The 16,681-nt window shown below is 38.0% G+C and overlaps 1 protein-coding gene across 4 annotated transcripts in view; it reads left to right on the top strand.

Moving 5' to 3' along the window:
• The first annotated feature begins 15,583 nt into the window (after positions 1 to 15,583).
• The window catches only part of LOC145286272 (AP-3 complex subunit mu-1-like), a 142,464-nt gene continuing 141,366 nt past the window's right edge, over positions 15,584 to 16,681 (top strand). For 3 of the 4 annotated variants that reach the window (XM_080135109.1, XM_080135110.1, XM_080135108.1), the window contains exon 1: positions 15,592 to 15,784. In XM_080135109.1, the coding sequence (XP_079991235.1) occupies positions 15,750 to 15,784 (35 nt within the window). In that variant the 5' untranslated portion in view covers positions 15,592 to 15,749. Of the gene's footprint in view, positions 15,785 to 16,681 lie in introns of all 4 variants that reach the window. The other variant, XM_080135111.1, reaches the window with a different exon arrangement.

Genomic DNA, 16,681 nt, shown 5'->3' with positions numbered 1-16,681 from the left:
TATGCATATGCAAATAGTCATGAATGATAGTTTCCACAGACCCTGAACTAATCTTGACATCTTGAGCTATTTGGCGAATAGTAATGCGCCGATCTTCCAAAAGTGGCAGCCTCAACTTGACGGACAGATGCCTCATCAATGGCAATAGGGGGGGGGGGCAACCAGAGCTGTTTCCACAGACTTCCGGCCATGTTTGAATTCACGATGCCAACGTTTTACAAGGTCATATGATGTGGCATTATCACCATAAGTTTCTTTCATTTCATCAAAAGTCTCCTGTGGTGTGCATCTTTTCAAATACAAAAACCGGATCACTACTCGACATTCAACAGGCTCCATTTCGCACCTGACTCAGTTCAAACACCTATAAAACAGAAAACACAGTTAGTTCATAGCTGTAATTTGCCACATAACCCGTGCAAAATTTCAGCTAGATCAGACAACTGGAAGTAGGTCAGGGGCAATACTTATTCCACGCCCCTCGTATTTAGCTCGATTCAGGTACTGAGCACTATTTATGAAAATACTAAAACTAATATAAATACAATCTGTATAATACACACACATGTGTGTGTGTCTGTGTGTGTGTGTGTATGAAACTGTAATGCATACATATATATGCAGTACTATATACATATATATATATATATATATATATATATATATTTCTGTGGAAATATATTTTCTTATAATATATACTAATCCTTATTTAAGAAGATCAATGTAATTACAAAGTAAAGTTTTGCAAAATCAATCACTTTACTATTATATCAATCAATAAACTCACTGATTGATATAATAATAAAGTGATTGATTTTGCGCTACTAATCAGATACTGTCAAAAATTTTAAATGTTAACTGAATTAAAGGAATAAATTATAAGATGGTCAACATCATGAACTTTGGATTATAGTCTTTTGTCATTTATTCACTGTATATATATATATATATATATATATATATATATATATATATATATATATGAGAACAAGTAGTTGATAAAACATGTTAAAAAAACACTTTGAAAAAGAGTTAAAACATATTTAATTTTAAAAAGGAAACACTAGATAAGTGGATAGTCGTTAATCCGCAGAGTTTTGAAGGAATACTTTCCTTCTCATCAGAGAGTAGGATTTAGCAAAATGTTGGATCGGATTTTGCGTGCAAAAGTATTAAATGAAACTACAAGTAAGTTATAGATCTTCAATCAGATATGATTCAAGCCAAGTGTGACAGTTGTTTATAAAACTTAACCAAGTCACAGCACTCAGAGAACGTTTATATATGCATTTTGATTTCATTTGTCAATGTGTAAACATCGACTATATGGTAATGTTTGTATGACTGGGTAGGTTTTACCTCCTCAAAATCTGTGTATGAAAGTAGAGAGTGTCCTCACATGTTTAGCAACTGAATTCTATGTTCCTTTAACTGTTGGCTGTTTGTTTTATAGGAGTTTTTAACTTTGTATCGGCTTACTATTTTCACATATATGTGTTACTTTTGGAGCTGAAAGCGATTTTTCCATTGGTTGGAAAATATTTTGAGTTCACACCTTCCTGTGAAACTTACTTGTTTTGTGAGAAAGAAGGTGAATCCAAACAAAACAAATAAAGAAGGTGAACAATTCAAGTCATTTGCTTCTTAGAATCAGAATTGCATACAGATGTAAAACTCCACCAGTAGACTGCCAGGATTGAAGTGAAAAAGGAAATAGGTTAGGGTAAGCTGGACGAACAAAGAAAAAAAGGGTAACTTATTATGCTCGTTTTTCTCACATTATTTTCCAAATCTACCACAAAATCAATATTAATAACAGAATCTGAAAAATGGTACCATTCTGATTGCTATAAATTTATTTGCCCAATACAACATATTTGCTTAATACAAGAAAACATTTGCTTAATACAAGAACACATTTGCTTAATACAAGAAAACGTTTGCTTAATACAAGAACACATTTGCTTAATACAAGAAAACGTTTGCTTAATACAAGAACACATTTGCTTAATACAAGGAAACGTTTGCTTAATACAAGAACACATTTGCTTAATACAAGGAAACGTTTGCTTAATACAAGAACACACGAATTTCATATGATAGATATTCATGCAATAAATAAATATTTGAAGAAATTGAACCCTCAGTTTACTTTTAGCAGCTTCATAACTCTCGTGTCCCTTTTTTTTGTCCTTTAGTCCTCACATTCCATGAGCGATGTTTTTGACAAAAACAGAAGAATTTCTGCTTTTTAGATTGAAGTCTATCTCTCTAACGCTTATCGTTAGCTAGTTTTTGATATTTAAGTTTTTTGTTTGCTTTTTTTTAATTATTGTTATCGACAGGCTTCTTCCCATGTCTGAGGGGAATTTCCACACACACACACACACACACACACACACACACACACACAAAATTAAATAAAGCCATTTAAAAAAATAACTCAATTCAACAATAATCTAAAAAACAAAATAAAAAAAAGGGAAGGTGCGGGTTGATACGACGTAAAACAAACCAATATACAGTCTATATTTACTTGCCTACTCACGAGACCAGAGTTAGACACAAAGTCGGTTTAAAAAAAAAAAAAAAAAAGACACTTTGTATTGAGACAAAAATTAAAATGACTCAGTCTAGAAAGATTCCTTCTTTACTGTCAGAAGACAGAACAGATAAAGTGTAACATGCATTTACTATATTTTTTATCTAACTTCAAATAGTCATTTATTGAAATAAGGAGGGGGGGCGCTTATCCAAGGGAAATAGCTTCGAATTGAAAGCAAATAGTTATTTCCCTTTAAATAAAAGGGACGTAATTTAAAAATAAAAATTATTTCCCTTGTTATAGTTAAAATTTTGTTTTCAGGGGAAGTAACTCCAAAATTTGTCGACAAATTATTTCCCTTGTAATACTGAAAACAAATTTTTATGTTGTTGTTAGGGTTAACAAAGTAATTGTTTCAGTTAGGATTAAAGTAAGAGTGGTTGTGGGTTAGTACTAGCAGCATTATGAGGTTAACAGTTTTAAGATAAAGGGAGTATGCAAACTTTGTGTTTAGGGTTATGAAGGAAAAAGCAATAATTAATGTCAATCCATAATTAAGTCATGAAAGTTCTAAGAGAAGAGAAATTGTTTTATTTGTAAGAAACAATTGAGTAGACATGTTCATTTCTTCTGACACCGTGTTCGTTTTTTATAGAAATGAAGTCTCGTTCTAACATTAAATAAAAACTTTATTGACAATCTTCGTTAGTAGGTTTTTATAGAGAAAGGATTAGTAGTGGAAAGAGTTCTAGTGTAGATACGTAAAGATTAGACAGACCTGTTGAAAGAGAAAAGTGTGCAAGTGTGCATGTATGTTCCGTATGAACGAAAGTCTTCTGATATATACACAGACTTTGTAAATTAATAGACCCTCCTTCCTTCATTCTTCAAAATTGGTCTAAGTTTTAGTTTTCAAAAATGAATTACCTCCCCTGCTAACTTAAGCGCTCTTTAGTTATTATATAAACTGAAATTGCTAATTTCTTCGAAAACTATTTTCTTTAATAATTAATTTGCTATCTAATCGTTTTTCATAATTTTTGGATATCTTCATAACTGTGACATGACAATTCAATAAATGCCATTAGTGTCACTTGAAATTCAATATTTCAATTTTTGAATATCGTTACAATAATAAAGAAGAAAGAACATCATATTTTTGCTAGTCTATCTGTTACTTCATTAAGAGTGTAGGAGTGCAGAAGTTTAAGTAAAATTAAATCTCTTTGCCCCAAACAAAATAATAAAAAAAAAAATGAAACAAAATGACACCTCCTTCTGATTTAAAATGCAACACATTTATTTTTTTAACAAAAACGGCCTTCGGGCCAAGATCAAAGTGTAGTATCTGTTCCGGTAGATACTGCAAGCAAAGACCATATGTGGGGCGACCCCACATATAAGACCTTGGTCAATGTAGGGGAAACCCTTCATACCAATTGTCACTATCCAGCTGCCCTACTCCCCGGGGAGTTGGTCCCCATTTCCCCTTCACTCCTCACTTTAAAAATCGGCCTTGTGCCTAATTTGCTCGGTGGGGGAGCAAATAAATATCTCAAAGTGTAGTATCTGTTCTTCAGATGCTGCACTTCAATTTCTTGTTCTCTGTCAGTGGAGGAGAAATCCGTCACGACTGAGACAATTTTTATTTTTGTTCCTTTTCTCCACGTTAAAAAACGACCCTAGTGTCTAACTCTGTCCCATGGGGAGGCATTGTAAATAGGAACAAAAACAACAAGGTGAATGAACAAAGGTCCGATCGGTGAAAGTTCTTTCGAAGTCATTATGATTAAAATGTTAGATGAAAGTTCTTCATGGAATCAAGGAGTTTAGAAGGTTAAAGTCCTGTGTGAAAATAAGGAGATTTTAAAGTTTGTGTCTTATCTGGCAAAGTTTGCCTTACTTAAAAGTCCCATGAGGAAAGTAATTTGTGAGGAAAGTAATTCTTTGTTATTAATTAGAAAATGTGCGGAGTGGATGCATGTGTGCATAAGTGATTTTTGAGTGTCTGCATGGCGTGTGTAATCATGGTGTTGACGGCTTTGGCAGCGACAATGTTATGAAGACGAGAGGCATGTTCTCGTGTGTCGTCGAAGCGAGAAGAAAGGAAGACTAAAATGACTGAATGAACAAAATGAATTGAATTCTACTGAATTAACCCTAGAAGACTGTTTGATGTGTTTTGTACATTTTGGGCCGGCTCCAAAAACAAGATTGCTACTGCTAATATTTGGGTTTTTGGAAAAGCGTTAAAAAAACAATCTTCTGAATTTTCTCATTGATCACTTGTGTCACGTGATACTGTCACCAACTACGTCCGCCATAAATATGTTCATTTTTACTTTTGTTGCTGGAAGAATTTATTTTTGTGCAAAATGCGCGGGGAAATTGAAATGAATAAAGGTTTGTTTATTTGTACGCAAGTGTGTGTGTGTGTGTGTGTGTGTGTGTGTGTGTGTGTGTGTGTGTGTGTGTGTGTGTGTGTGTGTGTGTGTGTGTGTGTGACTGCACAAGTTATAGTCCATAGCCATGATGTATTATTTGTCTCTGTAAAGTTAGTAGTAGAAACGTGCATCCATGTGTATGAACGGGCATAAAAGATTAGAGACAGCACTCTACAAAGAAGAGTTCATTTATGTACCATAATAAAGTCTGGTTGCCATTCTGGATTATTTGTATTTCATCTTAGTCAAACCCTGGGCCCAGAGGCCGGGTGAGTTCTCTTGAGTCCCAATAGAGAAGTTGGAGACAGGTCTGTTCCACGTGGAGTTGTTGTCAGTCCAAGATCCGGGAAAAAAGAGAGTCTAACCTTTTATAAATTTGGTCACATGACTAGGAGCTGGCTTCTGATTGGACGAGCCAGAAAGGAAGTATATTCAAAATCTTGAGCCATGAGAATTCGCTCCCACTGATGTTTCTTGCAATGTGCACATAATCAAATAGGAACTGGCCTTAAAAGTGAAGCATTAAGACCAACTCCTCTATTTTATTAAACCATTGCACAAAAGGAGAAACAAAGCCTTTTTTTTTTTAAATGACAACAAGAAAAGGATTTATTTAATTATCTACACCATTTAGTATTGGCGGGAGAAAATTTAACAGTGTCCAAATGAAGAAAGAAAAGATAGAAAGTTCTTTGGGCTGCTGAAATTCTGTCAGCAGGAATTTTCAGAAAAAATAGTTGATGCTTGAGCGTCCAGTGGATAGGGACAGGGAAGAAAGAAAGAGAGGGGGGGGGATATTTTCCTCATTGTTTTCAAAGATCTCTCTGCTGACTGATAATGATCCGCAAAGCAGCTATAATAGTTCTTCATGGGACAGATAGAATCAATGCAGCCTGGTGGCAGATGCAAATAAACCTTATGCAATTAGTTGAGTGGGTGATAAGGGTCAAGGGTTAGCACCCTAAAGAAAACGCACTAGAAGCAAGAGTTAGATGAAAATTGCATCACATGTTTGACACAGACTTTTAAACAGTTTGTGGCAACGAAGTGGCCAGAGCAGACATGTCAACAATGTAGAAATCTAAGAGAAATTTCCTCAAGACTTGTCTGTTTGTTGACCATTTTTTAAGCTAAGTAAGAAAATTAAGTAAGAAAGAATTAACAAAGTAATTTTTAGCCTTTCATATGTGAACAAACCTCTCTCCCCAATAAAACCTTTAAAACCGCTAACAAGTTTCTTTGTGTCTCCATGCTTGAGTTATTCACCCGACTTTAACAGCAACTGAGGGATGCAACTATATAGATTAACAGCTACACACACACACATGGAAAGAATGAAGACCAAACCGTTTGTAGAAAAGACTTTATTAAATATGTTTCGTGATTGCTCACCATGTGAAGCGAGTACACAGTTGTTGTTAAATGCATGTGCTTTCAATGTGTCCCCCTTTTGTTTAACTGTTTTGTTTATGAAATGTTAGTCAGGGTTTAGTGGGATAATACAAGTGCCATGTTCACTAGTAAATTTGGGGGCTATATCTCGCACATTCACTGTTGTTATGATGCCTGAGAGTAGACGCATATAAGCAGAGTGAGAATTAAAGGTGTGAGGGTAGTAGGGTGTTACGATGCTTACTTGATTTAGCATGTTTTTTTTGTTTTTTTTACACGGTGGTCACCACTTATCAAGGCCCGGAAGCCACTCAGGGATAAGGGTTATTGCAAGTACAGTATGTTAGTGTGGAGATTTGATGAAGTGTTTACTTAAGGGGCGGTTCATTAGGAATGTGTTAATGTGTTAGACTTGAAGACATCCAAGTTGTAGTCAGGTGGGAAGCAGGCAGACGGAACAGACTTCCACAGGCGTGCAGTTCTAAGAAAGAAGCTTTGTTCATGGAATCCACGTTTTGATTTAGGCACAGATAAAGAATGGGGGAAATTTTTCACAGTGGATTCAGCTAGACGGGTGTTTTTCGTGAAAGATTGGCGAGGGGGGGCCAGAGATTGGAGTTCAGACGAGCACCTACCACGGAAATAACGATAAAACAAGGATAGGCTCGCAATGTCTCTTCTGTGGGAGAGAGGTTGCAGGGTAGAGAAAAGGGCATCCCCCACTAAGCCACAAAGTCTATTTTGTACTCTGTCAAGGCAGGATAGGCTGTTTTTAGCAGCTCCTGCCCAGATATGGCAGCAGTATTCCATCCTTGGACGTACTTGGCTTTTATATAGATAGAGAATTGCATCAGTAGTAAGATATCTTCCAGAGCGGCAGAAGGATCCCACCATCGACCCTGGCAACAGACTTGATGTACGGCAGAAGGATCCCACCAGCGACCCTGGCAACAGACTTGATGTACGTGTTCCATTGGTTTCTGATATATATTAGCGATCAGAAGATTCCAGTATTCTTCCTGGTTCCGATATAATTACCAAACTATAGATTTTCATTTTGCTGATAATTTTAAAATCAATAAATGTTTATCATTTTCTCATTAATATGAGTCATAGAAAATAGCCACAAATTCTTCTGATTCTGATACTAATTCTGATACCAAATAAAGTTCCGATTTTTTCGATTCCTGATTCCAATTCTGATGAATCGTCCCAACACTAATATATACATGTCTTGGCTTTACCCAAGATTAGAAGTGGATTTCTGGCTATATTTGAACAGTCTGTCATGGGGCTTGTATTAGTAGAGTGCAGAGTATTGATCTGATCAGGTGGAGTGCATCAGGTATGTTTTCCCAATGGGAGAATGACATGTTATGAGAAAGAGGGTGTTATTTAGTTTCTTTGCCTGTCCACTCCATTCTGGATGGTATGTACTTGTCTAGATATGAATGAAACATTCTCAAAAGTCATACAAGTTAACATAATCTCTACCTACCGGTGTAGGGACCCAATATATAACACTGACTTGCTTTTTGTTTTTAAAAAGGGGTCACCACGTGTCAAGGGCTGGAGGCCACTCGATGATAAGCATTAATGTGTGTATGGTAGCTATTGAGACAGTAGCATAGTAATCATTAGTCGTGGAAATTTTGTATAATTTGATTATTTACGAGGATTATTTGAAAATGACAGGGAAGCAGACCAGCAGAACAGAGTTCTACAGGTAGGCAGCCCTCATCTTGAATGTGTGTTATTTCTGACAAAAGGAGAAGAAAATGCTGTACATTAGGTTGGCACTTTTGCAGTTGCTTGAGATGTTGGAATTTTTCTCTTTCAATTCCTATGCTTGTAACCATGTCACTATTAAGGGAGCTGGGGGTAAACGTTTTAACTGGGCTGGCATTATCTGACTGATAGTCAGGGACCCGAACCTTGGATTAACTCCTAAGCAGGCCGTTCTATCAGCAGGTGCAAAGTACTGGGACTGCTGTATTGCCATTTAGTGAATGAATTCTAGACCATGCAGTAGTTTCTGATGGAGCTTCTCGGTGCTATATTAGTGAATAATTATTATGGTATTATCTTATCATGGTCTGTAAACAAAAAAATTCTTCTCTTTTTCTTCCTTACTTTCCCCTCTCTGCTCTGTTGACCTGTTCCATATATCTCAATATGCCTACATATCATTACAGAAGCTCTATCTATCAAGGGTTTTACTTTGTTGTGGACCAGGATATAAATACCCTAAACTCGCTACAAGAAAAAATAATGAAACGAATTGAATGAAGGAAACAAAGAACTCAAATGCTGGAATAAAATAAACATGTCGTTTATTTTCTGTTGAGAAATGAAAGTCTTGGGTGTACACGTGTTCATTCGGCCGTTAACGACTACGCACGTGGAAGGAAAGGGGAATGCAATAGAGAAACGCGAAGTGGCAAGCCGACCTGTAGAAAGAGAGGGTTAAGCTCAGTAGAGAGTCGCGCACATGTCTGTTTTGATGGACCAAAGCCGAAGGGGAGATAGAGTGAGAAAGTCAATCCAGGTTATGGAGATAGAAAGCATATAAAGTGTACGTACAGTCTGATAGCTTTTTGTCCCACATAGTAGCAAGTGGTGTGAGGTACGCGCATGCACAAAAGGCATGTTGTCAGTCTGTAGATTGTCTCTTGCTTTTATACTTGTTCCACTGGTCTTTTGTTGTCCATGTGTGCTTACGTGTGCGCGTGTGTGCGTACATGTGTGTACGTTAGCGTGTGTGTATATACACGTGAATGTGAGTGTATGTATGCGAATGTGAATATATGTACGTGTGTGGACGTGCGTGCGTATGTTTGTGTGCGCGTATGTATGTGACAAGTAATATAGTTTGAAATGTGAACGTGTGTTTTTGTGTGAGACTAGAAAAGGCTCGCACAACTTTAACCCCAAAACTAGTAGAGTCTAGGACATTTTTGAATTATCTTTTTCCTTGTTGACTGAGGTATGGCTGACTTTTGTCCTGCACAGTCTAGGAAGTCCACCCTCTTAGGCTTTACCTCCTATCTTTTGGGTTGAGTAAGTTTATTGTTTGCTGCCTGAAGCGCCTTGATTAGGGAATGCTGATGAGGCTGCCCAGGCAATATTTAATAGGCCAGAGAGCGCTCCCTTTAGTTGACTCTCCCCACTCTTCTAACCTTGTGTCACATCTTTCTGTAGTGGTAAGAAAGAAAATAATAGGTGCACAGATGAAGGTGACAGGACCCTGGTATTTGGGCCAGAAAAAATTGACACATCCGGTGGAATTGATACAGAAAGTAAAAGCACCACTAAATCCATGTGGAAGTCTGTGTAAGTTAAATATTGAGATGTGATTCGAACAAATACTAAAATGCAAATGGTTGTGAAAAAAGAAAGTAATCTTTCTTTCTGTAACATGACTATTATGCTCAAACTGTGTTCATTACAGTTCAAACGTCCCTTGGACCCCCAAGCTGTCTGGCACTGTCGAAAAGGGACAAACAAACAAAAATAAATAAATCTGACTCCGCTTTTCTTTCTTTTTTAACACAAGTCGTTTATTAATATTTTTCTTTCTCCTTGTCTCGACACTAGCTTAAAGAGTCTCTTGCTGTAACTGTGGGGTCACCATCTCCCCTGGAACATGTTTTTCTTTATGCTCCACTACACGCCAAGCATAGGCAGCTATTTCTCGTCTTCAACTTTACACATCCATCTTTTTTAACCGCATTGTTTCTTCTCTTGACAACATGGTGTACTTTTTCCCTGTTCATCTCCATACACGTTCTTCATCACTTTCTAAAGCCAGCAAGTTTTAACATGAACGTGTTAATCTCAAAAAATTTTCAACCAATGAAAATCTTTCCAAATCCTCAAAAGTAACACCTATATGTGAATTTGGTCAATCAGTGTCAACTTTAAATTTCCTATATGACCTGGACAAAAAAGAGACTTCACCAGTTGGCCAAATAAAAGGAACTCAAGAATGTCTACTTAATACTACACCCATGCCTTTTGAGCCAGAGTGGCAAGACGAAAGAACTCCATAACTCATGCATCCAGCCTTATCAACTCGGTCACATCTATATATGCACTAACAAGAACAAGGTTAATGCACATGCATACTGTGCTGTTTCTTATTTTATTTTTCTAAGACACACCCATTAAAATTCATACATTTATTCGAACGGGAATTACAGCATTCACCTACACCAAACCTCTTTAGTCAAAAAACAACATGCTTGAGAAATGTCCGACGTAGCTGAAAGCACTTTTTGTTTTTTATCAAAAATATGAAGTTTTGACCAATCAAGGCTCGATTTAAAAAAACTTATTTTTGCAAGCCTCTGGGAGCTGCTAAATAAATATAAAAGGCACTGGAGAACTTCGTTTGTCAGAGAAAGCGATAACTGACACAAACAACCATGCTCGCTGAGTGAAATTCAGTAGCTGAAATGACAGGTTTTCGCGCACATCAAAGAACATTGCTTGACTCTCTTTCTCTCACTTCACCACAATACATAGTAGGACTTTCTCGCACGCTCTTAAGTCTTCACCTTTGTGTGAGCCTTTTCTAGTCTCACACAAAAACACGCATTCACATCTCAAACTATATTACTTGTCATATACATACGTGCACACAAACATACGCGCGCACGTCCACACACGTACATATATTCACATTCACGTATATACACTCACATTCACGTGTATACACACACACGCTAAGGTACACACATGTACTCACACACGCGCACACATATGCACACAAGGACGACGTCATTCCCCTTTCAAAGGAAATCCACACATGCGCAAAAGACCACTGGAAACAAGTATAAAAGCAAGAGCAATAAGCAGCATCTTTCTTTTCCAACCTGCCTTTCGAGGTGAGTGGTCGGTGCACCAGCCACCGCCGTTTCAGCAGGCGCATGCACGCGCGTGCCTCACGCCACTTGCTACTATGTGGAACAAAAAGCTAACAAACAGTACGTACACTTTATACGCTTTCTCTCTCCATGAACTGGATTAACATTCTCACTCTTTCTCTCTCTATATATACAACTTGTCCCTGAGAATACCTTCGCGTAGCTGACTGCTAACTGATGTCAACCCTCTATCCTTTGTCTTTGTCTACACGCTGGACTATCATTCCCATTTCTACTATATTACTCACTTCTCTTCCCACACGCGAACAAACGATAGTGAGATGAACACACATTTCCTTTTCTTTCTACGCCACCAGTCCCGCAATAAACGATGATTACACCCACGTGGACATGAACACATGTTATATCTAAAACATTCATTCTTTCAACAGTAAATAAACGACACGTTTATCTTATCCATCAATTGAGTTTTTGTTTCCTTCAATTCCATTTGTTTCATTATTTTCTTTTGTAACGGGATTAGGATTTATATATCCTAGTCCTCTTCACCTTCTTCCTCCCTTCCTTCTTTCATACAGACTGCCACCTTGGCATACACTAAAAAGTAATTTCTTTTCTTTTAACAAAATATAAACAAGAGTTGATTTTACATTATTTGGTAGTGTATTTCTTTTTATTCATTTATTTATTTCAGGGGATTTATGCAAGTCCCCAACAATTGGTAAACCCCAACATTCATCTACAATACACAATGCCATACTGTCAAATACAGGCAAAAATCACTGCTCACAAAAATTCTCCCAACTGATTTTGCCGCTTCTCAAAGGTTAAATGATTTCTCGATCCTCTCCCACTGACAAGTGACCTGTTTTCATAAGGCACGTGCATGTGATCTCGCAAGACATTGTTCACTACAAAACGTTACGGCTGCCATGAGTGACTCTTTCTTTCTTTCTCAACGCACGTGACTCACAGGACAGACAGACACAAAGACGTTTGTACGGTAAGCAATTTTCCCCACACTTCCCCCTGATCTTATGATCACAGAGGTGGCAAGGGGGTGGTGATCGTCTTTGCCGGGTGCTTCTTCAAGGGGGGACAACACATGCCTCATCTTCACTTGTGCTTTCGTCTGCGGTCTGAGGGTCGAGCATCTCTGTCTCTTCATGGAGGCTACTAATCTTTATGTCTTCTGGGAGGCTACTAATCTCAGAGTCACTGTCTGATGGTGGTGCTGCAATCCAGAGCGATGCTTCGCTAGATTCTGACTCTGATTCGCTCGTGTCGTCTAGTGATGGTTGTGTTACTAACCATATGTCTTTAACATGATGGGGCACGTCATCGACTCGTATCACTTATGAGCTGATTATTTCAGTGACTTGCCCGACTCCATACCTTGTCGTGCACTTTCCTCATGGGTTTTTGATCCACACAACATCCCCTTTCCTCACTCACTCTCCGGCTACTTCCAGTTCAGGCAGCGGGTTCATCTCTATGCTCTTCACCCTGACGTGATACTTATGCAATGTATCAGCTGGCACCGTAGAAGGTGAAACATCATCTATCGGGGTTATATTGTACAAATAAACTGCCTCAAACACTGTGCAGCCTGATCTAGCCGCGATTATTTTGACGGTGCGATGATTCCGTTCAATGATCCCATTTCCACTAGGTACATGGCCGCATCGAAACCTCAGATGTACTCCCCAGTTGTTTGTAAACTTTCTAAACTGCTCACTGGTAAATACAACACCATTGTCAAGCAATATCTCTGATGGAGGTCCACGTTCAAGGAAAATATTGTTTAGTTGACGGACAATAGTGACTGTTGTCGATGCAGCATACACCATATGGCAAACCTTGATGGACCGCAATCAATGAGAGTCAGGAAATCCTTGCCATTGTGGTGAGTAATGTCTATCGTCAGCCGGCTTCAGTAGCTCCTAACTTCTAACTTCCCTTTTTCCCAGTGGACGGGTGCCGGGTCAATGGACTGGCATTCGACGCAGTTTTTGACCACTTCCATGACGTCTGCCCCTTGCACTCCTGGTTCAACCAACTTAGCGAAATATTGGGTCCACTTGACTCCAGGATGCCTGCTTTGTTGGTGGATTTCCTTAATCCGATTAGATTGACCAGGGATTATAGATGCGGCACAGGGAGGTTGCATAGGTTCAACAGTTCTTTTTATGGCATCAAGCCATCTTTGAGGTACCCTTGTGAAACAATCTGCTTTGTTTATGCTGGATCTGACCAGGGATACCTCCATTGATAGTGCATATTCATTCACTAGGCTCATGATCATGTCGAGCCACTAACGGATGAGCATCTCGCTCATTGCTTTGGTTCACACTCTAGCCCATCAGTAAGAGTGTCTGAAATCCACTTATGGATGCAAGCAGAATCTGTGAATAGTTGCAGGGTGGTTTTCTTCCAAAGGATTGCCAAGTTTATTCCCTTGATCACTGCATCGAGTTCTGCTGGGTTTATGTGTTGGGAGTCCTTTTCTGGGTGTAACCAGCAAGCATCTTCCACTATGGCTCCATCATGGACTAATGACACGCCAATGGCAACAGAGGTGCGTCAACCTATACACTATGGTCCTGACTGTCAACACACCATCTGTCCCGTGCTGGATCTTCTTTGTGCACTGACCATTGTATTGAGAGGGGCATCATAAATTTTGTCATCCCATCCAGTGGTGACGTCAGAGGATTTCTGTTTGATGAATGCCACTGCAATACGAAGCCAGCCACCCACAGGAAGGTGTCCAACCAACTTTCTGCACAATGTAAATACATTCCATCACATGAAAACACAGGGCATACCTGGGATATCATTGCCTCGTTTCCAACACACGACATTATCTTCTTCCCAGACCTGCAAACCGAGCACTCTTGCACCATCTAATAGCCTTTCTGGTTCCTTGCTGAGAAGGCCAAAGTTGTTAAGATGTTCTTTTACGCGCGTTGCAGGCACAATTTCTTCATCCACATACACATCGTCAATATATGCAGATGTTGCCTGCTGAATGCGCTCATCCTTAGTCAATATAGCGTCAACAATCCTTTGCATAATTGATGGCGTCACATTAAGTCCAAATCTCATGCGGGTTAAGCAATACCTTTCTCCCTTGATGAGCACCGTTTGATAGGACCATAGTGACTGATGTACATGCACTTGAAGTATGCTTTACAAAGATCCAGCACAGATACATTAGATCCTGCTTGCCGCCATTCTCTCAACTTCTTTATACATACATCCATGCAGGTTGTAAAAGGATTTATGTGCTCGTTTGGTTCCCGATAGTCGAGTACCGGCCTCACCTTCTGTTTATTATGCTGGATAACCGCCATTAATGGGATCAGACACTTTGGGGGGCCCAATTCCTTCTCTGAATAGGGAAATAGCCATCCATTTTTTATCCAAATCTGTAGTTCCTTACCATATTCTCTACGAGTTCCAAGGGGGAATTTTATATTCCCAAAACCTATTGTACAACTTCCCAGGTGGCTGCTCGTCCAACCATTTCCAAGAAACTGTTCAGGACCTCGTATGCTGGTCGAATTCTGCATGAAAGTCAGACTGTTCCACGAAGCGAGGAGAAAAGAAGAAGACTGAAATGGCTGAATTAACGAATGAACTGAATTAATTGAATTCCCCCTAGGGGACTGTTTGATGCGTGTTTATACATTTTAGGCCGGCTCCAAAAACAGGATTGCTACTGCTAATATTTTGGTATTTGGAAAAGCGTTAAAAAGACAATCTTCTGAATTTTCTCATTGGACACTTGTGTCACGTGATACAGTCGCCAACTACGTCCACCAGAAATATGTTCATTTTTACTTTTGTTGTTGTGAGAAAGTATGTGCCAGTATTTGAAATTGTGCCGTTGCTGGAAGAACTTATTTTTGTGCAAAATGCGCGGGGAAATAAAGGTTTGTTTATTTGCGCATGAGCGCGCTCGTGGGTGTGTGTGTGTGTGTATGTGTTGTGTGTGTGTGTGTGTGTGTGTGTTTGCGTGTGTGTGTGATTGCACAAGAGTAGGACACGTGTCCAGTCTCACAAACAAGTGGTCTCACAAACAAGGGGACCCATAATAACTAAATATGATTTAGATTAATTTAAACAATCTGAACGGATAAGTGTTCTTTAAGTATTTCGAAAATTTAAGTCGTTTAAAAATATTTGCAGCATAAAAATGTTAAGAAAATAGTTTTACACAATTTCATAAGCGGCTCTAAGCAAACTAAAGCAAGTAAAATGAAAGTCTGCTTCATTCCATAAGCGGCCATAAAAATCTAAAATAATTATTTAACTTAATACCGTAAGCGGCTGTAAATGTGGGTGGCAAATTTTGCAGCCGTCCAGCTGTCGTAGTCGCCTCGATTAGCAAATGCAATAAAAATAATAATTAAAAAAAAAAAAAAAATCGACTTTTAGCCTAGTATTCTGTTCTTTAAAAAAGTAAAAACAAATATGATTCATAGTTTGTTTATCATCAATAACTCTGGGTAAGTCGTTTTTTTTATTTTGCTGTCACAATGTTAGTCATGTCTTCTGCTAAGTGTTTTTTTTTTTTTCTTAGATGAAAATCAACGGAAAATTTTCGTAAATATTTCAGCATCCGTTGGTGCTTATGCTTCACTATTGGACTAGCGCTATTTTTAAAATAGGATTTTCAAGTTTTTCCATATTATTATTATTAAAGTGTTAGGTGACAGTACATAATAGTTACAAAACATCCTCCCCCTCTCCATGTTAAAAATGGCTTTCTAAATATTTTTCAGTACGCAGGTCAACTAGTGCACTGCATAAGTACTCCTCCCTTTTAATTCACCCCCTAACCCAGAAAAACATAATTAAACAATTATTTTCACATTTATGATTGATCTTCGAAGAGAAAAATAAATAAAACAAAATTATAGATAAATTTGTAATTTAACACTCACCTAAATCATCCTTCTCCAAAGATTTTACTTTTAATAAGCGATTACAGATGAAAACCCTGAAAACTTCCTCCCACTCCAATAATATATATTTTTTTAGAATTTAGAGCGGGGATCAGATAAGTTCTGTAATACAGAACTTCTGTATATAAATTTAATGAAAAATGGTTGTCCCGTTTCCTTCCCAAATGTTTAGAGCAGTTTGTTAATGTTTTTTTTTTGTTTGTTTTTTTTAAGCATAAGTCCCACTGACAAGCTTGTAAAAAAAATCTCCTTAAAACAAACAAAAAAATATTTCCCATAGCAAAACAGGTATTTGTACACAATTTGAATCGGACTGTTTTCTAACCAGTAAACAACATTAACCCACAAAATAACCTTAAATTTCAGGTTTAGTTTTTCAACAGTTGAAAGAAAGACCCCTCTCAAAAAATAAATAAATAAATAAAAAATGGTTATTGT

This window comes from Euprymna scolopes, chromosome 10 (genome assembly GCF_053919585.1).
Source record: "Euprymna scolopes isolate OS-2025 chromosome 10, ASM5391958v1, whole genome shotgun sequence".
NCBI classification, from domain to species: domain Eukaryota; kingdom Metazoa; phylum Mollusca; class Cephalopoda; order Sepiida; family Sepiolidae; genus Euprymna; species Euprymna scolopes.
The sequence above is the reverse complement of the archived record's forward strand: the minus strand, read 5'-3'. Positions and strand labels throughout refer to the sequence as shown.